The sequence below is a fragment of the Pholcus phalangioides genome, unplaced genomic scaffold (assembly GCF_987345545.1).
Source record: "Pholcus phalangioides strain wild (caught in Gottingen) unplaced genomic scaffold, Ppha-v1.0 ptg000009l_1, whole genome shotgun sequence".
Lineage (NCBI taxonomy): Eukaryota > Metazoa > Arthropoda > Arachnida > Araneae > Pholcidae > Pholcus > Pholcus phalangioides.
In genome coordinates this window covers 32,321,705-32,346,419 of record NW_028301602.1, presented here as the reverse complement: position 1 = coordinate 32,346,419, position 24,715 = coordinate 32,321,705, and the positions used below count along the sequence as shown (strand labels likewise).

At 34.0% G+C, this 24,715-nt stretch overlaps 1 protein-coding gene and 1 non-coding gene across 2 annotated transcripts; both read right to left on the bottom strand.

The window, feature by feature from the left end:
* On the bottom strand, positions 1 to 24,715 carry LOC149082828 (uncharacterized). The gene is made up of 10 exons (XM_089235996.1): positions 24,591 to 24,715; positions 23,201 to 23,311; positions 20,444 to 20,567; positions 18,394 to 18,492; positions 16,138 to 16,288; positions 13,231 to 13,309; positions 10,820 to 10,865; positions 9,324 to 9,431; positions 7,121 to 7,193; positions 1 to 4,854 (listed from the first exon to the last, which is right to left on the bottom strand). Exons 2-10 carry the CDS (start codon positions 23,306 to 23,308, stop codon positions 4,851 to 4,853), a joined length of 792 nt encoding a protein of 263 aa, XP_089092122.1. The 5' UTR covers positions 23,309 to 23,311; positions 24,591 to 24,715; the 3' UTR covers positions 1 to 4,850.
* On the bottom strand, positions 5,286 to 5,359 carry TRNAS-UGA (transfer RNA serine (anticodon UGA)). The gene has a single exon. It is a non-coding gene; the product is annotated as a tRNA-Ser (tRNA).

Sequence of the window (24,715 nt, the reverse complement as noted above, 5' to 3'; positions counted from 1 at the left end):
TTATATATTCATTATATTTTATTCTTTGAATAGATGAAATGATACCGCACATGAATATGTAACGATGTTCCTCTCAATACATAGAAGAAAAAGTTCTGAAACATCCCAGTTCAGTTGAAAGAATCAAAATACAAAAGCGCAAAAAATACTTTTTCCCAGTAGAAAAAAAAAAAAAAAAATCAAGAATGAACTGAAAATTAAGCAAGGGAAATAGTCTCAAAACACCATAAAATGAATTTGACTGTTCATTACATATGCAAAAAAAAAACCTAGTTCAAAATGGATGCATTGTTTTAAATCACGGAAAAAAACTAATTATAAGCAAGAGATACAAATCAAGAATTAACTTCAAACCAAGACATGTGCATGCAATATTTGAATTATTTTAAAGTTAAATATAAATTCCACTGTAAATTGACTTAAGGAAACCATAATAGGAAGTAATGGCCGAGAAACATGAAAAACATCATGGACAGTTCTGCATCATAATAAAAACTAAACTTTGTGAACATTAAAAACTAAAGTATGACTAGTAAAATATACTAATGAAATCATTCAGGAACATATGGAAGTAGCCAAAAGGAGTAATTTTGTAAAATTACGAAATCTTCTGATAAAACAATCATGATGGCACACATAAATATCTGAAGGAATACTAATTATTTTAATGTGTTTTATGCACTTTATAACCTATTGAAAAAATGGATGAGCAGAAACGAAACCGAATCGAGAATTACCATTTCTTAAATTCACAGAAATGTGCACATTATTTTAAAATATTTTTTCTATGTTATCAGGCAGAACTACGAATATTATGAATAATCAAAATTATGCACTCTCATCAGAAAATAAATGAAAAATTTCTACACGAAAAACAACGATTCATATCATTTCAGCACAGATCCAATGTGTATCGGTCCTCTCATTATCTATGAACATATACTTCAAAATATGCCTTGTTGAAAAAAATATACATATGCATCTAAAGAAAAATGTCCAAAACTTTTAAATTTTGAACATAAAAAAAAGGACATTTTATTTTCTGAAAATTATCTAAATGTTAAAACATTGCTTTATTGCAAACAATCATGGAGTGTTTTTTTTCTGCAGAAACTGATATTTTTCATTCATTCTGCTCAACATTTCTGCTTGTATTGCAGCCAAAAAAAAGTGCAAATGGCCTATTGATGTGCAGCATTCAATAAGAAAACTTTTTCAATGAAAATTCATTTCATTCTCTGAAAATACCCTTCCATATTCAAAATTTCAGGGATCATTCTATCTGCATTAATTTTTTAGCACAAGTTATAAATCAAAATTTCCTAAAATTAATTAAAACAAATGCATGTAAACACAGCTGTGCAACATAGACATCAAGCATGAAAAATAAACACTTTTACACATTCACTTACAACCTATTTAAGACCATCAATCTTAACATTTTTAGAAATCTTTGCAAACACAAAATGAAATATTTCCAATATGGAAGGAATCTCTGCAAACACACTAAATGGAATAACAAATTATTTTAGGTTTGCATGTAATCACTTTATGTCTACACATTTATCTGGATTGTTAATAAAAACATTTAAAAAAATAAAAGATTGAAGTGTTTAGAAATACTGTGCAACAGGACATGAAAAATAGCAAAAAAAACTGCGCTAGAATATTTTTTTCCATGAAATACAGGCAAAAATTTTTCTTAACTTTTCAGTAATCACCTTTGGTATTGATAGATACAATGATACCAGTTCCAAAAATTCTGTGTTCTCCGATTCCCCTTTAGCAACCACACATAAATAAATAGTCATGGCAATTTCACCTAGGATTTGTCAAGCCCTATTGATGGAATATCAAATAAAAGATAGGACGCTGACATGTAACTGAGACAACACTTGAATTGATAACAAATAAAGTACACATCTCTCAGCAATTTACATAACATAAAATCTGCTAGAATCCTTAAGCAGCGATCACAGATCAACACATGCACAAAATAAAGCAGTATGTACAAAACAAGTTATCTTAATATCTTAATTCTCCTTTATTGGATTGAAATCTTCTCACGCCACACTAGTTTTTGTAAATATATATGTATCAAAGCATGAACTTGGAAATAAATCTCTCGGGGGGGAACACAACTTGAATAAATCGAATTTTTACGACAGAAAATATATGTGCATGAATGCAGAAACTAAAATTATAGACATTCAAATAAACAAAAATGAGGGATGAATACAATTTCGTAATTTAGAAATGTTTTTCACTCAGTTTGGATTTCTCGCAAAATCTACTGTACAAGCCAATACTTCTCAAACGTATCACAGCTAAATTTTCCAACATAGATCAAACTAAACATATATACAGGGTGTAAAGTCTTGTAATTATACGCTTATTATCTTTTGAACATTGCTGATAGACACACACTTCCAATTGTAAAAAGTATATAAATAGCATTCCCTTTTAGATGTCCTCTGACCAGCAACTTCTAACTTTCAATTAAGAGGTGTTGCTCTATCTCTACTGGGCTCAATAAAAAAAACTGGCATTTGTAAGTGCAATATTATCCAAGATATTGCTCATTGAAAGTTAAGAGGGCATCTCAGAATCTCAAAAAGTTTCACCAACTGTGTCTTTGAAGAATATTTCAATTTTCAATTGCCAAATGAAAAAAGATTTATCCTCAAGACACTACAACAGCTTAAAAAAAGGCTGGCAAGATAAAAATTAACTGTTTCTTCTCAAGTTGGTCCCTTAATATATGTTGTTCTTTCTTTCCCTTGTTTTCAGCATAATTTCTTGCCTAATATTGCGCTTACCACTATGGATTTTATTTTGTTTAACTGGGGGAAAACTATAAAAAAATTGAATTGTTATATATACATATGTAAGATACCCCCCATATACCCTAGTAAGATAAATGGCATACAGGGTTCTCAGCAAAATATGATGGATCATTTCTCTGACCAAAACTCTGGAAGAAAAACAATCAAAAAAAAATTCCAAATTCTGAATTTTTGTTTTGAGCAAGTTCCCCCCCCCCTCTTTCACAGGACTTTTTTTCTTCTTTTATCAAATGTTAAAATATTTGACAAAAATCAGGAGAAATAGGTAAAGTTTTTCCTCACCATTTTTCATTTTCCTTATTTTCCCTGACTTTTCAGGTTGCCAGGAACCCTGAAACATCTAAGATATTTGAAATCGAAAAACAGAGAAAAGTTTGGAAAAACAGGATAAATGTGTGCTTGAAAACATATTTTACCTATGTTTATCCACACAAAAATCTCAGTGAATATCGCACTTTAAAAAAAAATGTTTTTTTTTTCTTTTGCATCAGGAGAAACAGGGCAACAACTTTTTAATTGGGTTTTTGAGCAGAGGTGGAAGTCTGTATAAAAAGTTGATTTTTTTTTATTCTGACAACTATTTACACAACCCCTTGGAATATGAATTACTTATCTGAGGTAGACTCAATATTTGGATACTTTTTGTAATTGGAAAAATGCCTTTAGGATCAACAGTTCGCCAGTAAATCATGATGTGTGTGCTGTTAACTATGCACCATGTGTATATATATAGTATGTTAAAGGGGAAAAAATACAAATTTTCCCATCTTTGCAAAAAAGAAAATTCAACCAATTCACTCAATAACGAAATTAATCTAATCTATTAACACTGCTTGATATAGATCGATACCAAACCATATAGCATCATATCTTTACATTAAGCTTTTACAAATTGGAAAAAAAAATCTCAATCGTAACAGATTTTTGACTAACAAAATAATAAAATGAAGGCATCAAAGTGTTTCTAAAACTGTTACAGAATATTGAAATTTCAAATGACAGGAGAAAGCACTAATATGTAAACTGAGACAATATTTAAATAACCATCAGTAACAAGCACAAATTTCATACAATTTATTTAAAACTATAAAATATTCAAACAAATGGCAAGTAATTATTTATTAATTACAATTTTTACAAAATATGGTTTTGGAAATAACTGTTCTCAAAGCATGACAATATCGTTACTTGGCAAGTAAATTTCTTTGGGGGGGGGGGGGGGAAACAGTTCACACTGAATCATATGAAATAATAGTTTTTGAGGAAAAAAATTACAGTTCAAAATTTTCAGGTATTCGATGAAAATGAGTGAAAATTGACTATAGTTATAAAAAACCTTTTCAAAAATAGTAATATTAAGGCACTTTTCAATCTTACAGGAAATTGATGAAATGGTCAATCACAAGGAAGAGATCCGGTCTTCCCTCTTGTTTTCACCACTAATATAAAGAAAAATGCTTCAATTGTTGAAAAATACTATACTTTTAAGTGTATAAAGGAAACCCTTTTACCAAAAATTGGATTCCAAAAATAGGAGGGTTTTTTTATGCATAGGTAGTGGTGTATCTTTCCTACTATTTTCCAAACGTTTAGCCAAAAAAAATCTGGGGGGTTCCTTCTACTAATTAAAATATGGTAATTCTACAACACTACACAGCAAAAGGTTTAATATTTAATTGATCATATGAATAGCTTGATTAGCACTATACATATGAGTGTCATATCAATCCTGATGTAAGATAGCTCATTTGCAGAATAAAATCGTTGACAGTCATTTGAATATTCTAAGATATAAAAGAGCATTAAGAATAGTAGAAAAGAAAAATGAAATAATGAAATGCTCCATTTACTGACATGAAAGTTAACCTTATGTTAGATCATTTTCATCTTGCACCCTAATACAACTTTTGTTTTCTGTTAAAGATGAAAGAAAAGAAAAAAAATACAAATAAACCACTTTTGGATGATATAAAACATCTGAAGCATATGAGGCATACACTGTCATTACCTGAAATGAGAAAAAAAAATGTCACAAAAAATGGTTTTCAAATCTGGTAACAAAAATTTTGCCTGTCTAATCTCTAAGAATAAAAAGTTTCTCTTCAAATTATATTTATGAAAACTGACTGTCACCTCAATTTAAATTTCAAGCCAAGTTTTGAAATGCCATGCTCAGGGCTCCCACTCAAAAAATGAGAAAAAGTAGGAAAACGCAGGACTAAAAAGTAGGATGGGGGAGGGTAACCCCCTTAGACAACATAATCATAGCGTAATGGAAAAAAATCCCTAAAAAAAGTTTTTTTTTTTTAAATTTCAAATTTAAAAAAAATAATTTAATTTAATTTTCAATTAATTTTTTTTTCATAGCACTATTTCAGTTCGAAGGATTTAACAACTGGCTGTTGCGAAGACATATTTTGGAAAGAGAGAAAATTCAACTGCCCCTGCAGGGAATCGAACCCACGTCCTTTCACTTTCAGGGTGAACGCCCTAGACCACTAGACTACAGAGGCACCAAATCTCTCAATCTTTCCTTGGATCTCGTGTACACTGAAAGGGACCGTACATGGACGGCCGGACCAGACTCAGGCCAAGCTCACAACTGCTGACGCTGCCACCAGATGGCGACTTATGCAAGGATGACGTCACTCTCCGCTACCATACGAATATCTTTCCAAAATATATCTTCGCAACAGCCAGTTGTTAAATCCTTAGCGTTGAGCTCCAAGGAAAGATTGAGAGATTCGGTGCCTCTGTAGTCTAGTGGTCTAGGGCGTTCACCCGGAAAGTGAAAGGATGTGGGTTTGATTCCCCGCAGGGGCAGTTGAATTGAAAAATAGATGGCTGGCAAAATAGATGACCTATGAGCCCTGTGTAAAGACCTGTTTCAGACTTGCTCATCTCAGTGATTTTGTTAAATTAAATACAGTAAAACCTCTCTTAACAGTCACCTGTGTTACATCTAAATAAATATTTCCCAGCAAAAATCCTATTTGAATAATGAATTTCGAACCCCTGCTTAACTGTCACCCTCAGATACAACCACAGACACGATTTTCATTATTGGAACGAACCCCGGAAGAAAACCAATAGTTGTGATTTTAGTTCAAATTATGCTCACTAGATAGCACCACAAGTTCAAGTATTCTGTCCACTTTATTGCTATTTTTGAACGAAATTTTGGCTTGAAGTTTGCGAATGTTTGGTGGCTCCGGCATCAATTTAGAATCTAAATCATGTGTTGCTGGTTGTGCTCATATATTTCTACACAGTTTAATAAGGCCAACTGTAGTATCATACAGGGTGGGCAAAAAGTCTGCAGGAAATTTAAAAATGTATAAAATCTGGAAAAATAACTGAAACAAAAAATGGTTTGCAGGGTTAGCATCACTAGGTCACGAGAATGTTTTTAAGACAGGAAAAGAAATAACTCAAACAGCCGATAGGTGGCACTTGTACGAGCAGGGGGGGGGGGCATTAGCATCAAAGGTGGAGTCGACTGATCTAGTGTATATATATATTTTTTTTTATTATAACATACAAACATATACAGAAACACATTGAACATACACTTTTGACCTCAAGGGACATGCCTGTCCTTCCAGTAGGTCTACAAGGGTTTCTCCGTGGATTATTATATATGTATATGTGAATTGACATCATCATCGTGCCCCCCCCCCCATCAATAATGACCTTGCCCCCCCCAGACTTCCAAGTTTATCTCCGCCTATGGTTGTGAACTTTATATTTGTATAAGAATCCTGCCATCAGTAAAGCCCAATATAACAGTAGTATGGGTACATAAAGTAAGTGCAAACATTTCTTAGATTTTTTTACATGGATAATGTGACATACACCGAAGTCATTTTAAACAGGTAAAATACATAAATACTTTTATTCAAAATGTTATTTTAAATTATTTTTCCACTCCCAGTGGTTTACCCATATTTTTTGATTATCCGTGTTCCTGCCTTCCCCACCATTAACCCAGATAATCTAGATCCGAATGTACTTTAATGACTTTAAACGCATCTTATGTCAGACTTGTTCAGTTTCAAATAATGAACATTTCAGTTATTGTTAATACTGTGTATTTCACAGTTTCAACAGAAACCTCCTCAAATATGAACAAATGTTTTTGTCCGGTGAGTGTCTGCAAAAAAAAAGGGTTTTACTATATCAGGAGCAAAAAGGGTTTTACTTCATCTAGAATTAAATGAGCAAACTAATTAAATAGCGAAATATTGAATTCATACTTGAAAATCAAAACTTACTTCCTCACTGGATTTCCACGTCCCATACCAAGAACAGGAAAGTCATTTTCGTAACTCTTGAGACATGCGAGACCTACGAAAAAATGATGAAAATATGCATGATGGAAATATTTTTTAATGAAATTTTTCAAAGAAATTCAATTATCTCACTAATTACAGCAAAAAAGTACTATGACCTCACAGGGCTAGGTTCCATGGGAACAACCACCCACCCCTGTCTACAACAGCAGACATTAAAAATGTGGAAACTTTATTTATTGTTTAACTGTAAACTTTGTTTTATTTTACCCGATTTACACTCAATATTTTTCTTTATTATTAGAATTTGCACATGTTTCACTGCATTTTCGGGTGGAGTGAAAAACACCTTTTTAGAAAATTCATATTGCCCAAGTCAGTAAACAACACCAAATTGGCCAGAACAAATTGTGTTCAAATTTCAGCCCAAAATATTCCTATCTTGAGGTTCCAATAGTTCAAGTGGATGCTTATTATGGGGTACCCTATTTTTTTAACATGGTGAAAAACTGCTTTGGGGCCATTCAAGTATTACATCATCATCAATGGGGAGTTTCAGATTTGCTGACGGGGGGGGGGGGGACCTTTTTTGGAACTCACCCTGTCTATCTCACTCCTTTTACTCTCCTCTCTAACTCCATATATATATTTTTCTTTGGCTATCCGCCTACTCCTACATCCTACCTATATTCCATAAACTTCATCTCATTCGCTAATTCCGATTTTCTTTACCAAACTTCTCTTCACTTTTCATTATTGGCTAAATTTTTCCTATGGATGTGCATTTCATTGGCTACAGCTATCCCTTTGGTTCGGTTGAATGTTTGTTCAACTTCGAACCTTTGGTTTGTTCCTGAGGGAACTATTCCCGGAATTCGTAAGTCTTCTTTCACCTAATACCATCTGCTATAACCCCGGACTTTCTCACATTTAGGTGTATACAAAATTCAGACCAGCTGCAAATATCATTGAAATATGAGTGCAGCTGCTGAATTTTATTACCATATTCACCTGATACAGATTTCTTTCATAATGTCCTGCACCCTTTATAAGATTCATTTCAGTCCCCACATTTATAGATCAGTTTATCGCTACTTTTTATAATGCTACTTTGAATCCGTATTCCTTACGTGCTACGTGCCAAATTTATAGGTTTCTTTCACAATCTATATTCTATGGGGCTCTAGCTTCTAACACCTGGCTGGTATGGCTTTGAAATATATAATTTCAAAGTACAGCCTTTCATACCATTACCCCTCGAATGATACTATTATTTAAATTTTGCCAATTCCTTTACAATATAACAAGGGGGAAGGGGGGTTTGGATAATGCTTACGTCATCAACCACCATTTATGAAAATATGAAATATTCTTAATGGCATCTTACTCGGTGAGCCAAAAACGAGAAAACCTTTCGATAGTGTGTGGGCACTCGAAGTAACATTCCCTCCCCCACTATTGATAAGTACAGAGCCACTTTAGTGATCTCTAAATTTTTCGCGGATCCAAGTGCTCTGGAACTGTGCCACGCATCACTCATGTGATCCGTAATTATATGCCACAGATCACAAATAATCTGAGAATGTGCCGCAGGTAACTTGAGTGATGTAGAACCATACTGAGGCCACTTAAGTGCTCTAAAAATAAGTGTCATGTCACTCAAGGGATCTCTAAATGTGTCGCGGATCGCTTAAGTATTCTGGAACTGTGTCCCGGGACACTTAAGCGATCTGTAAATATGCTGCTTAGTTCATTTTTACAAAATTAGGTTTTGAGGAGGGCAAGCCGCATCAGATAACCCCCAAGGTCATATTTGGTCCGTGGCCAAGGGCTTTTATGCGATTTATCATTATATGACTTAGAGGGTGGGTCACAATGAATTTATTAAAGATAAATTTTCAGTTCATAGCCTTCAAATAACATGGAAATTAACAGAAATTGATTACAATATCATATAAAGGTATTTTCTTCCGAAATTTCAATTAAAAAATATTTTTTGCATTAAAAAATAAATTTTTGATCATTGGGGGGCACAAAAACTAGAATGCAAAAAAGTTCTTACATTTTTAAAACCCCAAGATTTCATTTGTTATAAAAAATTCACTTTTTTTGTAATAAAGTAATTGTAAATTGCAAGTTTACAGAAAAACAAAAAATAGAAGGAAAAAAAAAATCAAATAATAACCTGGATTTCCCCGTCCACGACCAATTCTAGGATTCTGCGTGATGTCTGGAGTAACATTGGTTTGCTGCTGCGGAAAAATATTTGCGGCAATTCTTGAATCCATTCTCCCTATAAATACAAAAAAAGTTAATACGGCAGAATGTAAATTCGTTTGGCTGAATATTTATGCATATCCAAATTCATCTGAAATTATTCAAACAAGAAAATGGAGCTTGACACTAGAACCGTAGCACTTTCGGAATACCTAAAACTGCGGACTGGGTCAAATTGAACCAAACAGTGAAGAAACTGTTTCATAGTGAAAACAGGAATTTCTTTTCGATTCCTGGGTTTTCCCTACATTCATTAAATGTTGTTTAATTGTGTATTCATAACGGAAAACAATATTTGTTTATGAATATAAAATGATGTAATTTAATAAAAATAAGATTTAGCATACATTATTTACACTGTTGATTACAAAAACTTTCAGTAATCCCACAATATGAGAAGGATGTAAAATAAGCATGTCAAATTAAATATGAGAAAATCTATAATACGATTCTGTCAAATAAGTATTGATTTCTTACTGATAAGTGGAATTTATGATGAGCAGTTGGAGCAAACATTTTTTTATTATTCTTGTGCATTCACCTCATGTTGAAGATGCGCAACCCATGCAAAAATTACCGTTTTGTTTCCACATTTTGATGTTGCCCAACATCAGACTCCTTTATTTTTTTATGTCTCACAAACAGTTACATGTTCAACAGCCCACAAACGTTTTCTCTTGCGCAAGGGCAACATGTACGATGAACGTAGCTCTTTAATAAGATTTTACAGAAACTACATTTGAAAAATAGTTCTGACTTTTTGTACTGCTCTATACAAAACACAGAAATTTTATTATAGTGAGATCTAGGATGTTGTAGAAAACTTGGATGAGCCACCTCCATGATGCAACCTTCACCGAATATTTTCTGGCCATTTGATCAGCTACAACTATAGCAAATTGTGTTGAATGGTAGTGAGAAATAGTTTCTGGAAGCTTTTTGGGACTTCCCCTGCTGATATTGGCTGTCAGATAAAGTGTGCTGAGACCTTGAAAGACCTTTATTCATCACTATCTTCATTTAGAAATACTTTTTAGAAAGGGTAACCACTTCCAAGAAAAGTATACACTCACTTTTTCCTATGGAATAATACGTTGGGTCAAAATGACCCAAGCCACGGTTCTAGGTATTAGTACTTATAGCTCTGAAACACGAAATTTCTTTATTATCTGAGCTTAAGTTTGAGATAAATTAAAACAAAGTTTGATTCAGGTCAAATTGACCCACTCTGCAGTTCTAGTGTTAAACTATATTTCAAACCTAACCAAATCATTCTTCAGTACCAGCAAGTTAGTTAGAAGGTGATTACTTTTGTGCCATATAATATGCAAAGTTTTTAAGAAAAAAATCTTTTCAAAGGAAAGGCTAAATATCTCCTAAACCTCTTCCCATGAATTCCATTACCTGAAACTCCATTTCCATTTCTCAGCATCGATGCCTTGAAAGCCTCCTGAAAAACAAAAGTGGTATACAATTTTATTGCTTTTTCACCGATTATTATCAAACAGTGTGGAAATTTTAATGTACAAGGTGTGCATAATCAAAGTTCTCCAGTTCTGAGCAGTCCTAGCTATAACTGTTCATCATTAAAGTGGCACGCCTGATAAAATAGCATAACATCAATGAATTTGAATAGAAGTTGATTCAAAATAAAGGAAACGGTGCAGTTCATGAAATGAAGCAAATGACTCAGTCAATGAAATCTTAATCTATCTTAATCTTTTGCTTCATTTCATGAACTGAACAGTTTCTTTTATTTTGAAACAATTTTTATTCAATTATATTGATGTCATGCTATTTTATCATGTGTGCAAGCTGTTTTAATGAATTATTTTTGAAAATTTGCAAAAAATTAAATGTATATAAAACTTTATATACAGGATGAACATGACATGCTCTGCCAAACGAAAGGTGATATCCCAAGTGGAACAAGAAACACCCTACTATCATTGTCCTATCTCGAATGGTTTGAGTTACGGTGGATATTTGATTATGAAAAAATATATGTCATTTCTGAAAAAAAACGCAGAATGTGAATTTTCTGAAAGATCTACACGTAAACTAAGCATATATTTGGAAAAAGCAAAAAATCCTATAAGGTGGCACCTTTTTATTGAAATATCTAGATTTAATCGCTGAAAGATTGGTGAAGTTCACAAACGAATTGTTGCCAAAATTCATTGCCAATTATGCAAACACCTTTTCAGCTAGAATCGATCAAATTTATCAAAAACTTCTCCAATGAACATGCTTTCGAAAGACCCTACAGTAAAACATATCGGCGATCAAGTTCAGGAGAAATTAATGAGAATAATATTTATATCCCTTTGGGTCAAATAGTGTTTGTTTTTTAGTTTTCCTTGTCTTTGTCTTATATGTTTTGTCTAATAAATAAATAAAATACATCATTGTGAAAAAAATCTGTATTCATCAAGGTAATTTTAATCGATTTTTCACTTCATCTATCTCTCCAGTCTAGAAGCTTGCCATTGTATACTGATATCCTATAGATAGAGGTAATGTCACCTTATAGGATCGTTTGTGCAAAAATCAAACTGTCACCAAAATCTGTAGCTGCCAATTTCAAATTTTCTTTGACTATCTACTTCAACAAACATCAATTTCAGTGATGTACTGCAAACAAAAGGCTAAATATCTCCTGCAACAGAACACTGATATGGTTTATTGTTGACTCTTTTGAAAGGTGGTAGAATGGAAAAGTTTTTGGTAAATTTGACCAATTATAGCTACAAGGGTATTTGCGGAATTGGGGATTAAAAATTTTGACAACAATTTGATTTTGAACTTCACAAATCTTTCAGCGCTTGTAGCTCACCATTAATTCAAGATATTTCCATGAAAAAGATTATTTAATATGAGATTTCCATGAAATTAAAATGATGGTCTATTATTAGGCTGCCAAACCTATATTCAGTATAGGTATGGTAGGTACTTTTAAAATAACTAATGACTTTTCTATTCATTGTGTGTGTTTGGTTTTTTAATCTTTGGGCATAGTTTCTGAACGTCTTGTGTAAAAGATTCAGGATCATCCCCATGGAGGGGACATGCATTATATAATACAATTATGTTGCGCATCTATGAATTTTTAAGTGTGTTAAACTCTTACAAAGATTATTGGGGGGGGGGGGGAAGCACCCAAGTCATCAGGTTCCAGTGTCTATGCCCAACATTGTGTACGAAAGGTGAACTTCTAAAGAAAAACATACATGCACAATCTGCATTGCAATAATCAAATTTATGACTCAAAAATAAAAACAATTCAGAACTCACAAGTGTGACGAACCAAAATTTTTTACGAAAATAAGAGGGGACAACCAAACAATATTTTACAGGAATGGAGAGAATGCTCATGTCCCTTAAAACAGGATGCATGGTCTGTGTGCTAAAATTCAGAGTGGAACATGCATAAAAAATAATTTTTATTTTGGCACGGCTTGGAAAAAGGTTGGCCACATCAGGTGTAATTGATTACCGAGATTCTATACACATGATCGTTATAAAATTTTATCTCCTTTAAATACAAGTCTGACAGTCATTGCTATTCAGGGCAATGGCTAAAATTGCCAATCAGCGATAGAGTCAGACCTCGTTCAGTTCAAAAGGAAATGAACAGGATATAGGCAGCTCTGAATAGGTAAACTGTAAAAATGTACACTCTGTGTATATTTACATTTCAGGCAAGATTTCTTCGTATATTTTAGTTAAAAGAATGAAAACAATCATTACAATTAATTATGAATTAATTTATGATAGTAGCAAGGATTCAATCAACTATATAAGTTACTACTCACTTCATACCGCTGCTTTGGCTTTCGAGGTTCAGGGTCTTTGAGAGGTTTTGTCTGACTAAGGCCTGGGATCCTCACAATACTAAAAAAAATTACACGTATAAAATACTTTGTAAAATAAGCTAATTCATCTTCAGAATAAGAATGGCATTCTATTCCGATTCTTCTACATACCTAATTTAATCAGCATGAACAATACAAATTCTATCAAATTAACAATCAGCTCTCAATTACTGACTGGAGTTTTGCAGCCATCACTCAATGAAATACGATTTTCTTGGACTAAAAGGACAATCACGAGCTTCAGTATTGACCCGAGGTTCCTCCAACACCAGCAGTTGGCATAAACAAGAGATATTGGTTAAAACTTATGGCAACTAACAGAATAGAATCAAAACTCACTGTCTGTTTTGACTAACTGTCTAAAAATAATGTTTTTTCAATGACAAAGTCTACTCGACTGAACATTTGTAAGTGCTTTTCCGTATAATTGAAGGAGTGAGGGATAAAAATAATTTTTGCTGGATAGAAGAGCATGCTCTGTTTAACCAACCTGCAGTTTCTTGCATATTCTTTAACACAATAAGTCATCTGCTATATTTCTCCACAGAACATCAAAGAAGCCATGAAGCTCAGGATAAAAATAAGATTTAATAAAATATAAATGAGATAGAAATAAGAGATCAAGATAGAAATAGAATTAAAGAGAAATAAAAATGCATAGCTCAACAAACGATTGGTAAAAATTTACTAATTGAAAGATAATATTTACAATCAGACTTACTGACCAGAAAAATTAGCACAGTGAAACCTCTTTTCTACAACATGTGAGAGGCCAAATCATAATGTCTTATAAATGTGTAAGTCGACAAAATAACTGAAGCTTTTTTTTAAAAAAACTTCTTTCCCACAGAAACAAAATATAAAATTCAATGTGCTTAATTGCATCTCCACAATTCTGTTATAAAAATATTTCAATCATACTTGAGGGGAAAAAATTAAATCACATTTCAAATCAGTTAAAGAAATAAAATTCAACAGAACATTACATTTGGGACACAACATTGTGTAAAAAAATTACAACAAAATCTTCGACTTAGGAAAATTTCCCATCTTAAACTCATTTTTTTGGCAGTAGATGATTTTGCAACTAGCAGCTTGGTCTTTGATTTTGTTTCCCTGCTTTGTAATTGTTTTAAAAATCTACACAGGGATATTCAACTGTTTTGCAAGATCAACTTTCAACATTAATTTAAAATTATTGTTGAATTCTTCAAAATTTCCAGTTTTTTTAAGAGAAAGTACTTTGTTTTCTCAACTTCACAAACAGCAGATTTGACGCAGCCAGTAAGCAAAGCATCACAGGAAATGATCAAAACAACTTAAGGTGTGTGTGTGCACCATATGTATTATGAGCAGACCTGTACCTTCCAAATACTTACAATGGACTTTCTTGCTCTCTCGAGATAATACTGAAAACATTGGGAGCTCACTGGATATTTTTGTATACATCAGAAATCACCCTAAAATTTATCACTTTCGCAGTAGCAATATGCAAGTATAACTGTTGCTTTTCACACAAAACTTTTAGGAATCTGATGGATATAAATGACTTTTTTTCAAAAGATTCAGAGTGAGAGTTGAAGTGAAAACGTGGATTGAGGTTTTGTATTGAATAAATCAATCATTTTAGGGCTGGGAATCGATTAAAATTTTTAATCAGTTAATCAAAATGTTTTAATCAATTAATTGACTGATTAATCAGATTTCAATTGAATATATTTTTTGTAACTAAAGAATATTAAACTGATGGTACGAAAAAATATTTTTTTATTCATTTCTCTATTACCCCCCCCCCCCTGAATTTATTCACTAGATGCAAACAAATATATGAATAAATAGAAAAATTAAGACTGCTCGCTTGAAGCGCCGGGTATTATAGCTAGTGTATGAAAGCTATAAATGTGCTATGCTATAAATGTGAGTCATATAGGCCTAGTGAATGGCATGTGAGAGGCCAAATAGAGTTGCTCTGTTTTTTAGTACAAAACTAAATAGAGAAAAGAATTCCATGTTTAATGAATTTTTCTTAAATAAATTGCAGTTAAGGGGTTAGCTGTCTGATAAATTAATCTCAAATTTATCAAGTGCCTCCTCAATATGCTGTTTTGTCTCATTTTAGAAGTGTGGTTAAAAGTAAATTTACATGAAACTATCAAATAAATGATGAATCGCATTAAATGAAAATTAATATTTTGGAAGGAACTAATGAGAAAGTAAATAAAAAAGAACCATAGAATTTCTATCATATTTTAACACAACACAATGGGTATAGTTTTCAGAGAATAAACATAATCACTATTTTTGCTGACCAGGGGTCCTACTAAGGTTGGTTACCAAATCATAACTCCTGGTTATTCAACAGAAAAAAAATGTCTGTTTGAGTCAGGCATTATGGTTAGAATTAAGGTTTTGTAACCAATCCCAATCAGGGAAACTGCACCTTATTTATCCTCTGAAGATGTTATTCATCATCTGTGGAGTACAGTATTGAAAATAGAAATTTTGTGGTTTTCCTTTTTTGCTTCTTTTTTCCCGGCTCCATCCAAGATTATATCAAGTATAAAGGATAATTTACTCCCCCAAGATTAACATTGCAGGTTTTTGTTCATGCTGAGGCCCCCATGACAAAACTACTTATATCGGGAGGGAATTTTAAAATCACTCATTACTTCTAAACATTGCAGAAACTATGATGTGCTGAGTCACATACTGAGAATATAGTGGTATGAGCTCACACAAACACACTAATTACATATCAATTACCATTCTGCCTATCTCGCATAATGCAGCTCCACCTATCAGTCTTAACCAATAAAAAAAACTGGTTATAGTTTCGCTGGTACTCACTTATTTGTTTTCTCTTCGTTGGCAGCCAAAGACAATTTTTGGTAAATCAATTTGCGTTCTGATGGCTTAGTCACACCTAAGTCATGTATGATGCCCCCTCTTGGTACCTCTGACAGAGGAACATAACCAGCTGCAGGTACTGAACTTATTTCTGAAAAGAAAATTTTTTAGAATCACACAAGCTAAAAGAAAAATACGCCCACGGCAAATTGTTTTGCACAATTTTCTGGAGCTGTGGACAGCCCAGAATCTGATTCTAATTTTGAGTTCATTATTTCTTTGAAAAAAAACTCTGGTTGCCACGACGATCACAGAGAGCTAAAACACAAATATGTATGCATTAAATTTCAAATCCGAGCATTACCAATTTGGAGGATAGATGCAAGGCCACAATTCGGGGGGGGGGGGGAGCAGGTGGGTCTAGTACCCCGGGCTCTGGACTAGAGGAGGTGAAAACTCACCCTTCCCTTTATAACTGCTATATTGCACGGGAGTGCCAAAATATGTGCTTCTCCCGTTTGAGAAAGTATGTAGTTGCATCCTAAATAGATGGCACCTGGGCCGCAACTAGATGCTTGGTCAGCCAGGGCAAGCACATATTTTAGTGCCCCCCCCCTCATAATGTTGGAGAGGTCAATTAAAAAGTGAAATTTGCACCCCACCTCTAGTCCGGCACCTGGGGCACCAGACCCGCCTCCACCCCCCCCCCCTAGTTGCGGCCCTGGATGGCACCACCTACTGAATGCAAAACATGCGAAATGCTGGGCACACACAAGCACACAGTAAAGTTTCACCAACACAAATCTGACATACATAGCTCCCATATTCAGGTGTGAAAATATATGGCAGTTAAATGGTGACAGATCAGAGTGGTGGATCATCAGGGAGAGAAAATAAAATCATTCTACCAGGAAATCGCTTTGCAAGGATTCAAATGAACAGGGAATCAGAAGATGAGTGCCTGAGAATGTGTGCACTGAAGAGAGAATTTCATTTGCATTAAATTTAATCAGAAAAAATTATTGAAAGAGGCAAGAGTTGAGATTTGGTATCCAACCCAAGTGGGATCCTCGACCAGCGTGCGATTAGTGGGTAAATATATTTCCCTCAACACACACCATTGTGCATTGAAATGCATTAGGATTTGTGTATTTTGCATGTATTTGTTTTATTTGTTGGCAAGTTCTTAATATAACGCAGTGTACATGTGAATGTCATATGTAAAAAACTGCACATTTCAGGAGACAACAAAAAAGTAGTAATAGCTGATTGGCTTGTACACAATGAGCAATTTATAATAATGCCATAATTGGCATTCTATTTGTCAAAAACATTTGAAATTTTTACAGAACGTGGAAACACTTGTGGAGAAGCTTTTAGTTCCATAAAAAAAATAGAGAATTGACAAATGATAGGATAAAAACTATAGGCATACCAAAAATTACATTAGCAACTGATTCCCAACCAGTGTTTAAAGGTGCTGCCAAAGAGAAGGGTAATTGGAAAAGACTAACAAGAAATTTAAAGTTTGATTCTGACTCCCTAGGGCCAATAAAAAAAGTCACGATTCATAAGCTACAGGAATCCTTTCAATTCTAACACAAAATAAGAAATGAAGAGGGAAAAAAATTGTTTTACATTTCAGGTGCATTGTAAATTTGATACAATACACTGTGTTTAGTGTGATCACATCAGGACTCAGGATTTTGATAACAATAAATGATTGATAACTATAACCAGGAAAAAAAACCCCAGATGTAAACATGACCCATACATCACATTAAGTGTAGAAAAAACATGACACAGCTCCATTTTTTTTCTTTACAAAATTCTTGGAAAATACTCAATAGTGTTCAGAACCTTTTTACTTATTTATTTTTGAGATTAAGATTTCTTTTTCTTTTGGATGAAGATCATTTTAATTCTCCTCTCCCCCCCCCCCCCCTCATTCAGCCAGTGTGAGAAGTAAGAATACGACTGTTTGAAGTGGTTTTCAAAGACAATATTTTGTTTCACATAGGAACATAAAACAGATCCCGTAAGAAGTAAGAAAGTCAGCTGAGGAACTGAATTTTAACCAACTACCACTAATATGCACAGGGATCAAACTTACTCATGATGCCCACATAGCATTATAAATTTTCATACTTATCATGGTAATTACAGAAATCAAATGATTATGACTTCATCACAATGAGAACTTTATGCAACATGCAGAAAAAGAAGCTTTTTCTTTTTTAGCTTGAAAAAAATTACCATTTTCCCATGATTCACTTGGCTCTGGAAGATCTTGCTCAGTTGAATAGCTTGGGACTCCAGTGTGTCCTTTGAAGGGATTGTTGCGGTCAATATTAGCTGTAAAAAAAGAGGAATATTAATGAAGGTATAACAATTTTTTTCGATCACAAACGAAATCAAAAGCAATTTGAAGAATTTAATTATTTTTTTTTTTAAATTGCTAACATTTTATAAATGTGGTGCAGCAAGATAACTTAGCACACTGTGAGATCAGTGTTTCCTAAAAATGGGAGACATCTTCTAGGGAAGAAAGTAGAAACAGATAAAACACAAGATCTTATGGGTTGGCTAGCCTGGGATTGATAGGAATTTATTTTTTATGAGGAGATGGATTAGAGAAGTTTAGAATACTCTTAACTGGCCAAACATCTCATGCCTTTTGCTCATGAGAAAAGAAGCATTTAAAATTGCAGACATCCAGAACATAGGAAAACTTTTTCACAGTACTGTGTGTAATGTTTGAAATGTTGTAAACATGTTTAAAGTATATTCTATGTTACATTATATTATATTCATTTAGTCACAAAAAAAATGTTTAGGCACCAGCCAAATTTCTTAGGAGCCAAGCATGATATTTTGCTCAAGAAAAATTATCCTAAATAATGGGTTTTTCTTCCCCAACATTTACAGGACTTGATATATATATACTGTAACTTCGGTTAACGAGATTAATTCATTCCGGAAATGTGCTCGTTATTTGAATCAAACTCCTCGTAAGAAATAATGGAAACACGAATAATTTGTTCCACAATTATTCATTCATATAAAAGACTAATAAGGACAGCATTTAATCAATAATACAATGCAATAATAATTATAATATATATAATACATATATTGTAATAACGCCATAAACAAATATGTGATACAATAAAAGATGTAGGCCTATACAAATTAACTTATTCTAAACAACGAGAGAGAAGAGGACTATCTCGCATCAGACGATTTATGGACTCACTGTTGTTTGCATTCTTATTCTTTTTGTGCGATTTTAAAAAGAGCGTATCCAATGACACTTGCTTGTCGTCTCATTTTTAGAATTTCTCGGAGATGGGAAATTGCATCGTCAGTGAACAGATTTATTGCTTGCTTTATTGTTTATGTGTGCTTTTTGTATTTTGCTTCTATTTCATTGGTACTTTTCTGCAGAATTTTGCAGATTCCCACATTTTACACACCTTTCTAATCACATTTAAAAAAGAGGGACTTCTCACGCTTCCTCAGAAAAAGATACCCTCAATATAAGCTTTTGCATGCAATGAAGGTCCATCAGTTCATCTACGGTCAACTCCTGGGCAAGCAGAATTTATAAAAAAAAAAACAAGCGCACATGCGAACGATTACAATGTGACATCTAGTTTTGTATCGTACAGTCACGCTGAATATTTTTCAGTGAGACGTGCTGACTGGAGACTGTAGGGGAGAATATTACCAACAATTACATAGTACGCGAGTGCGCGAAAGCAAAAAACCCTCAGCTTAATTGTGAAAACGTGACAATGAACAAAGAGCAAAATTTTTGCTCATAATGAGAATCATCGCTCATTAATCTAATCATTTTTTTTTTATTTTTACTGATTATGTAAATTGCTCACTGACCACAAACTGCTCATTAACCTAACTTCCACTGTATATTCCTTTTTCTAAAAGACAAGCTATTATGCAATCAGAAAACTTCCATTTTAATGTAGACCTCAATTTAGCAGTTACATAAATACAATTTTAGGTGCCAATGCTGATTTTCTAGTCATCGTGGTAAACTGGCTAATGGGATGTATCAAGCTCTGATTTAAACTAGCTTTCTTCTGCGTTCATTTTAAATAACTTTATGAGAAGCAAGATGGTGTTCTGTAAACTATATACAGGTATGGAAACATGATAAAGTAGATACCATCTTGTGATTTGTTTGCATCTATAGGCAGTCACATAATTTTGCAATTTCTTTTAAACAGCGTGGACTAAGCTTAAGAGAAATTTGATTTAAAATTTTAACACTGAATTCAATTACCTCCAACCAATCTGTCAACTTTATGACGTTGAGGACAATTCAACAAATGATGTTGGTATTCATGCTCTTCCAGCCTATGGGTATGATTAAAGGGACACTCCTTCAAAACCATTTCTGGGTGATTCTGAAAATATAAAAAAATTTTTATCAATTACCAATGAAACTCAATAATGAACAGGGTGGATGAGAAACCCTGGACAAATTTTAAAAATCAATAAAAAATCAACCAATTGACATAAAAAGATTGATTGTGCTTAAGTACTTATCATGGCCTAGGTGGTTTTTTTTTTTTTTTGATAATAGGAAAAAAAAAATCATATTTCAGTCATAGATGACACAGTAAAATAAAAAATTCAACACAAACAATGCATAATTAATGTTTACAACAAATGGCATTACATAAAACTAACATACGAAAGTTTTCACAACTAGCTGATGCAAAGATGAATTCAGAAAAGCAAATTCAACTTCCTGCAGGGAATTGAATCCATGTCCTCTCACCAGGTCCGCAACTAAGGAAGAGCAGGCAGGTCTGATGCCCCAGGGCGCCAAGCCGGAGGAAGTGCAAATTTCACCCTTTAACTCTTTCAACACTATGGGGGAACGGCAAAATATGAGCTTGTCCCGGCTGACCAAGCATCTAGTTGTGGCCCTGCCACTCACATGTTTGGTGTGAGACAGCCCCTTTTCCCAATCAGGCTGAAGATATCCAACTAACAAGGCTGAGGCCCTGTCTATGGCTAAAATAATGAAAGATTATTCCTTTCATTGTGTTACATTGCACCAGCGAATACAATGCTACAATGCAGAGCAATGAAAAGCACAAAGATTCATAGAAACACTAAATGAATTGAATAGCATATGATGATGAGTAAAGTAACTTTAAAGTAACTATAAAGTAACTCTTCATAAGTAACTTTGAAATGGTACAATTTAGGTACTGAAGAAAAGCAAACACTATGATAGAACATCTGCTCCCTCAATAGTAACGTTCACATACAAAGAGAGTACATTTCAGCATGTTTTGCAATCATATTAGTTAAACATCTCTACAGCGGTCAAAATGGCAACAACAGCCATTGAATTTCATTTTGTCACTAAACTAAGGAGAATCTAGAACATTTATATTTTGAAGATTCAAGAGCCTTAACAAGATGAGAAAAGTCTTGAAATTTCAATAACCTGAGATACAACAGTTTGAATGTAACCACATTTCAAAGTAGCTTTGCAGTAAAAATGACTGCTTCCGTCGTTCTAGTGTTAATAACCTGGTTCGACACATGGAATGTTGCCTAATCAGAAAAAATGATCCTGGCATGGAAGTTAGGTTTGCTGTCAATATTAGAGCCAACATATCCACATAAGAATTTGCAGCTTCTTTTATGGTGACACCATTTTTTCACTGTTAACAATGGCAGCGTACATAATGATGCTTTCAGAAAGTTTATCAAACTCGTAAAGTTGGGTAACCACATTTTTCTAATATCGTCACCCTGGATGACATAACTGAATTTCAATGTTAGAAATTCCACGGTCGCCACAGTGGTAGTCAGCTGTAGTTTGTTTTCTGTGATTCCCCACTTTGTGGTGCAAATGTGAGCTGATCTCTCCGTTATAAAGTCTTGCCACAGAGAGCAACAGGTTTACAATGATATAACTATCCGATCATTTCATTTCACCCCAGGGCCGTCAACTTTTTCCAGGGGGGGGGGGCAAAGCACATGTACTCAATGTATGTATATATATATATACCATTTTTAGTGTATTTCCAAAAGCCAGAGGCCCCCTCCCCCCCCCCCCCCCCAAATGACAGGCCTGAATTTCACTCAGTTATATGTGAAATTAGGGACATTTGATCGCGAGATATGAAATTTGAAAAAATGACAAGTTTAACCATTTGGAGTCCAGAGATTTTTTTCAATACTCCCTTGGCACTTTATAATTCATACTTAATAGTCAATTAATAGTGTCATTTTCCCCGCAATCGTAATTACAGGAAGGCCCCTGGATTCTTTCCAGTAGCTCACAAGTTTTGCTAAGAAGAAGAAACTACTCGGATCTTCCTGTAATTGGAAAAAAAGCTGTTATAACAATAAATAGTTTTTTTCCTGTTATTCATTCCACCTCAACATAGGACCACAAAAGAGTTAACGCTTAAACCCAATTGAATACTTTTACCCGATATACGAACCCTAGCTCTTCAATAACATGGATTCTAACGACGTAGGAGAAGTTGTATCTCTCGGAATGTAGTGACATCACTTATATGACCACCCTCCAAAGCAGCATTTTACATTGTTCAGAGCTGCAACTATGAGGCAGTAGGTGTGTCTGGTGCCCCAGGCGCTAGACATAAAGGGTGCCGAATTAATCCTTTAACTACTTCTGCATGAAAGGGATGTCAAAATTCCAGCTTGCCTTGGTCGATAAAGTACTTAGTTGCTGCCCTGTCTACAATGAGTTCTCGGCTGACTGAAAATGTTCTGGGATGAAAATTGTCATAATAGTGCTTTCAACACTTTTCTCAAAATTGTTCCAGATTATTCTGCAGCAGCACTGACTATTCTTGGGCATGTTACAGTTTTCAGCATATTATTCTGCGGTGGGGGAGATGACTCTTAGATATAACTTCAGAATGAATCAAACTTTCAAATATCACTAGATACAGTTACAAAATTCAGATACACAAATATATATTTCCTCATTGGTTATCAATTCATAAAATATTAACGAAAGAGAATCAAATTACAAACCCACCTTTGCGCACTTAACTAAGTGCATTTGCATCCTGCTTCTTTTTAGTCTGTGCACTGGATCATAAGGGCACGTAACAAGTTCATCTCCACTTATGTTGTAGGATGCCATGATCTAAAAAAAAAAAACATAATATCAAATTTCGAGACATATGTCTACATTAAGGAAGTGTAAAATCAACACAAAACACTAGGAAGAGTTAGACCTTCCTTGCACAGGGATACCAGAGGTCTGCCCAGCCAAAATTTATGTCAGTTTCCCTCCGACCCTTCACAAAATTCCAGATCTCAAAAACGAGCTTTTCATGAATATATTAACAAAACCATAAAAAATCTGACAATTCATTTCTTTTTTGATAAATGAAATTGACTATTCCGCTTTCCACAAAATTACTTTTCACAAAACTAATGACAATTCCTACAATAATTTCACAAAATCAGGACGATATAAAAAATTTTTGGGATGGTTCCACATCACTCAAGTGACTTGCAGCACATTTACAGCTTACTCAAATGATCAGAGACATATTTACAGATCACTAAAGTGACATTTGATACAGTTCCTTACGAGCACTTAAGCGGCTCGCTGTGCAGTTCCACATCACTCATTACTAATGGTGCAGTTCTAGCTCTGTCAGTTGGCCCACAATATATTGGCACGCCACTTATGTGGCCTAAAAATCTTCAAAAAGATTGAAGGTTCTCGCCGCAAGGGGTGCTCTTAATCTGACAATGAGCATAAGCAGTGCTCCAAACACTAGAAAGGTTGATGACACCTGGTGTAGGGTATTGCAGTCAGTGCAGATAAGTTTTGATGGACAGTGTTGGAACGCTGGCTGTATAGCCCGGATCTCTCATCATGTGACTTGCGACTAACACTTTTGGTCGACTGAAAAAGCCATCCAAGTGCGGTGCGACGGTTCTCTGTCTGACAGCAAAGTCATGGACAATGTTAGAAAAACTGGTTCCGATCTCAGCCAAAGTCAATCAAGGTATTAACAACTTGGTGAAACAGCGGGACAAGTGCTTGTGTAGCTTAGGAGATTAAGTTCAAAATAAACAGCGTCATTTCATTCCATGGCATTTGATCCACCATTGAAATTCGACCACCCAAATTGATATTATGATAAAAAAAAAACAGCTGTAATTGACTATTAAATTGACACCACCATTAAAACATCAACAAAGTTAATTTTTAAAGGCATATTCTATTACATAAACCAGCATTTATTGAAGTGAAAATTATCCACAAATCACAATGTTAAATGACAACCAAAACTAGGTAATTAAAGTATTAAAAATCATTAAATGTCACACGAATTTGACACTTTGGACACACGTACATAAAATATATTATTATTTAATACAAGTCAAGATATTAAAAAAAGACTCACCTATTCAAATTTTAAAAATGTAATGAAAATAAAAACGTGTTGCGTCAGCCACGAGGTCAACACTGCAACCAGCTGGCAGAAGAAAAAATTGCAGAATGAGCATGAGCAGTTGAATGAGCAGCCAG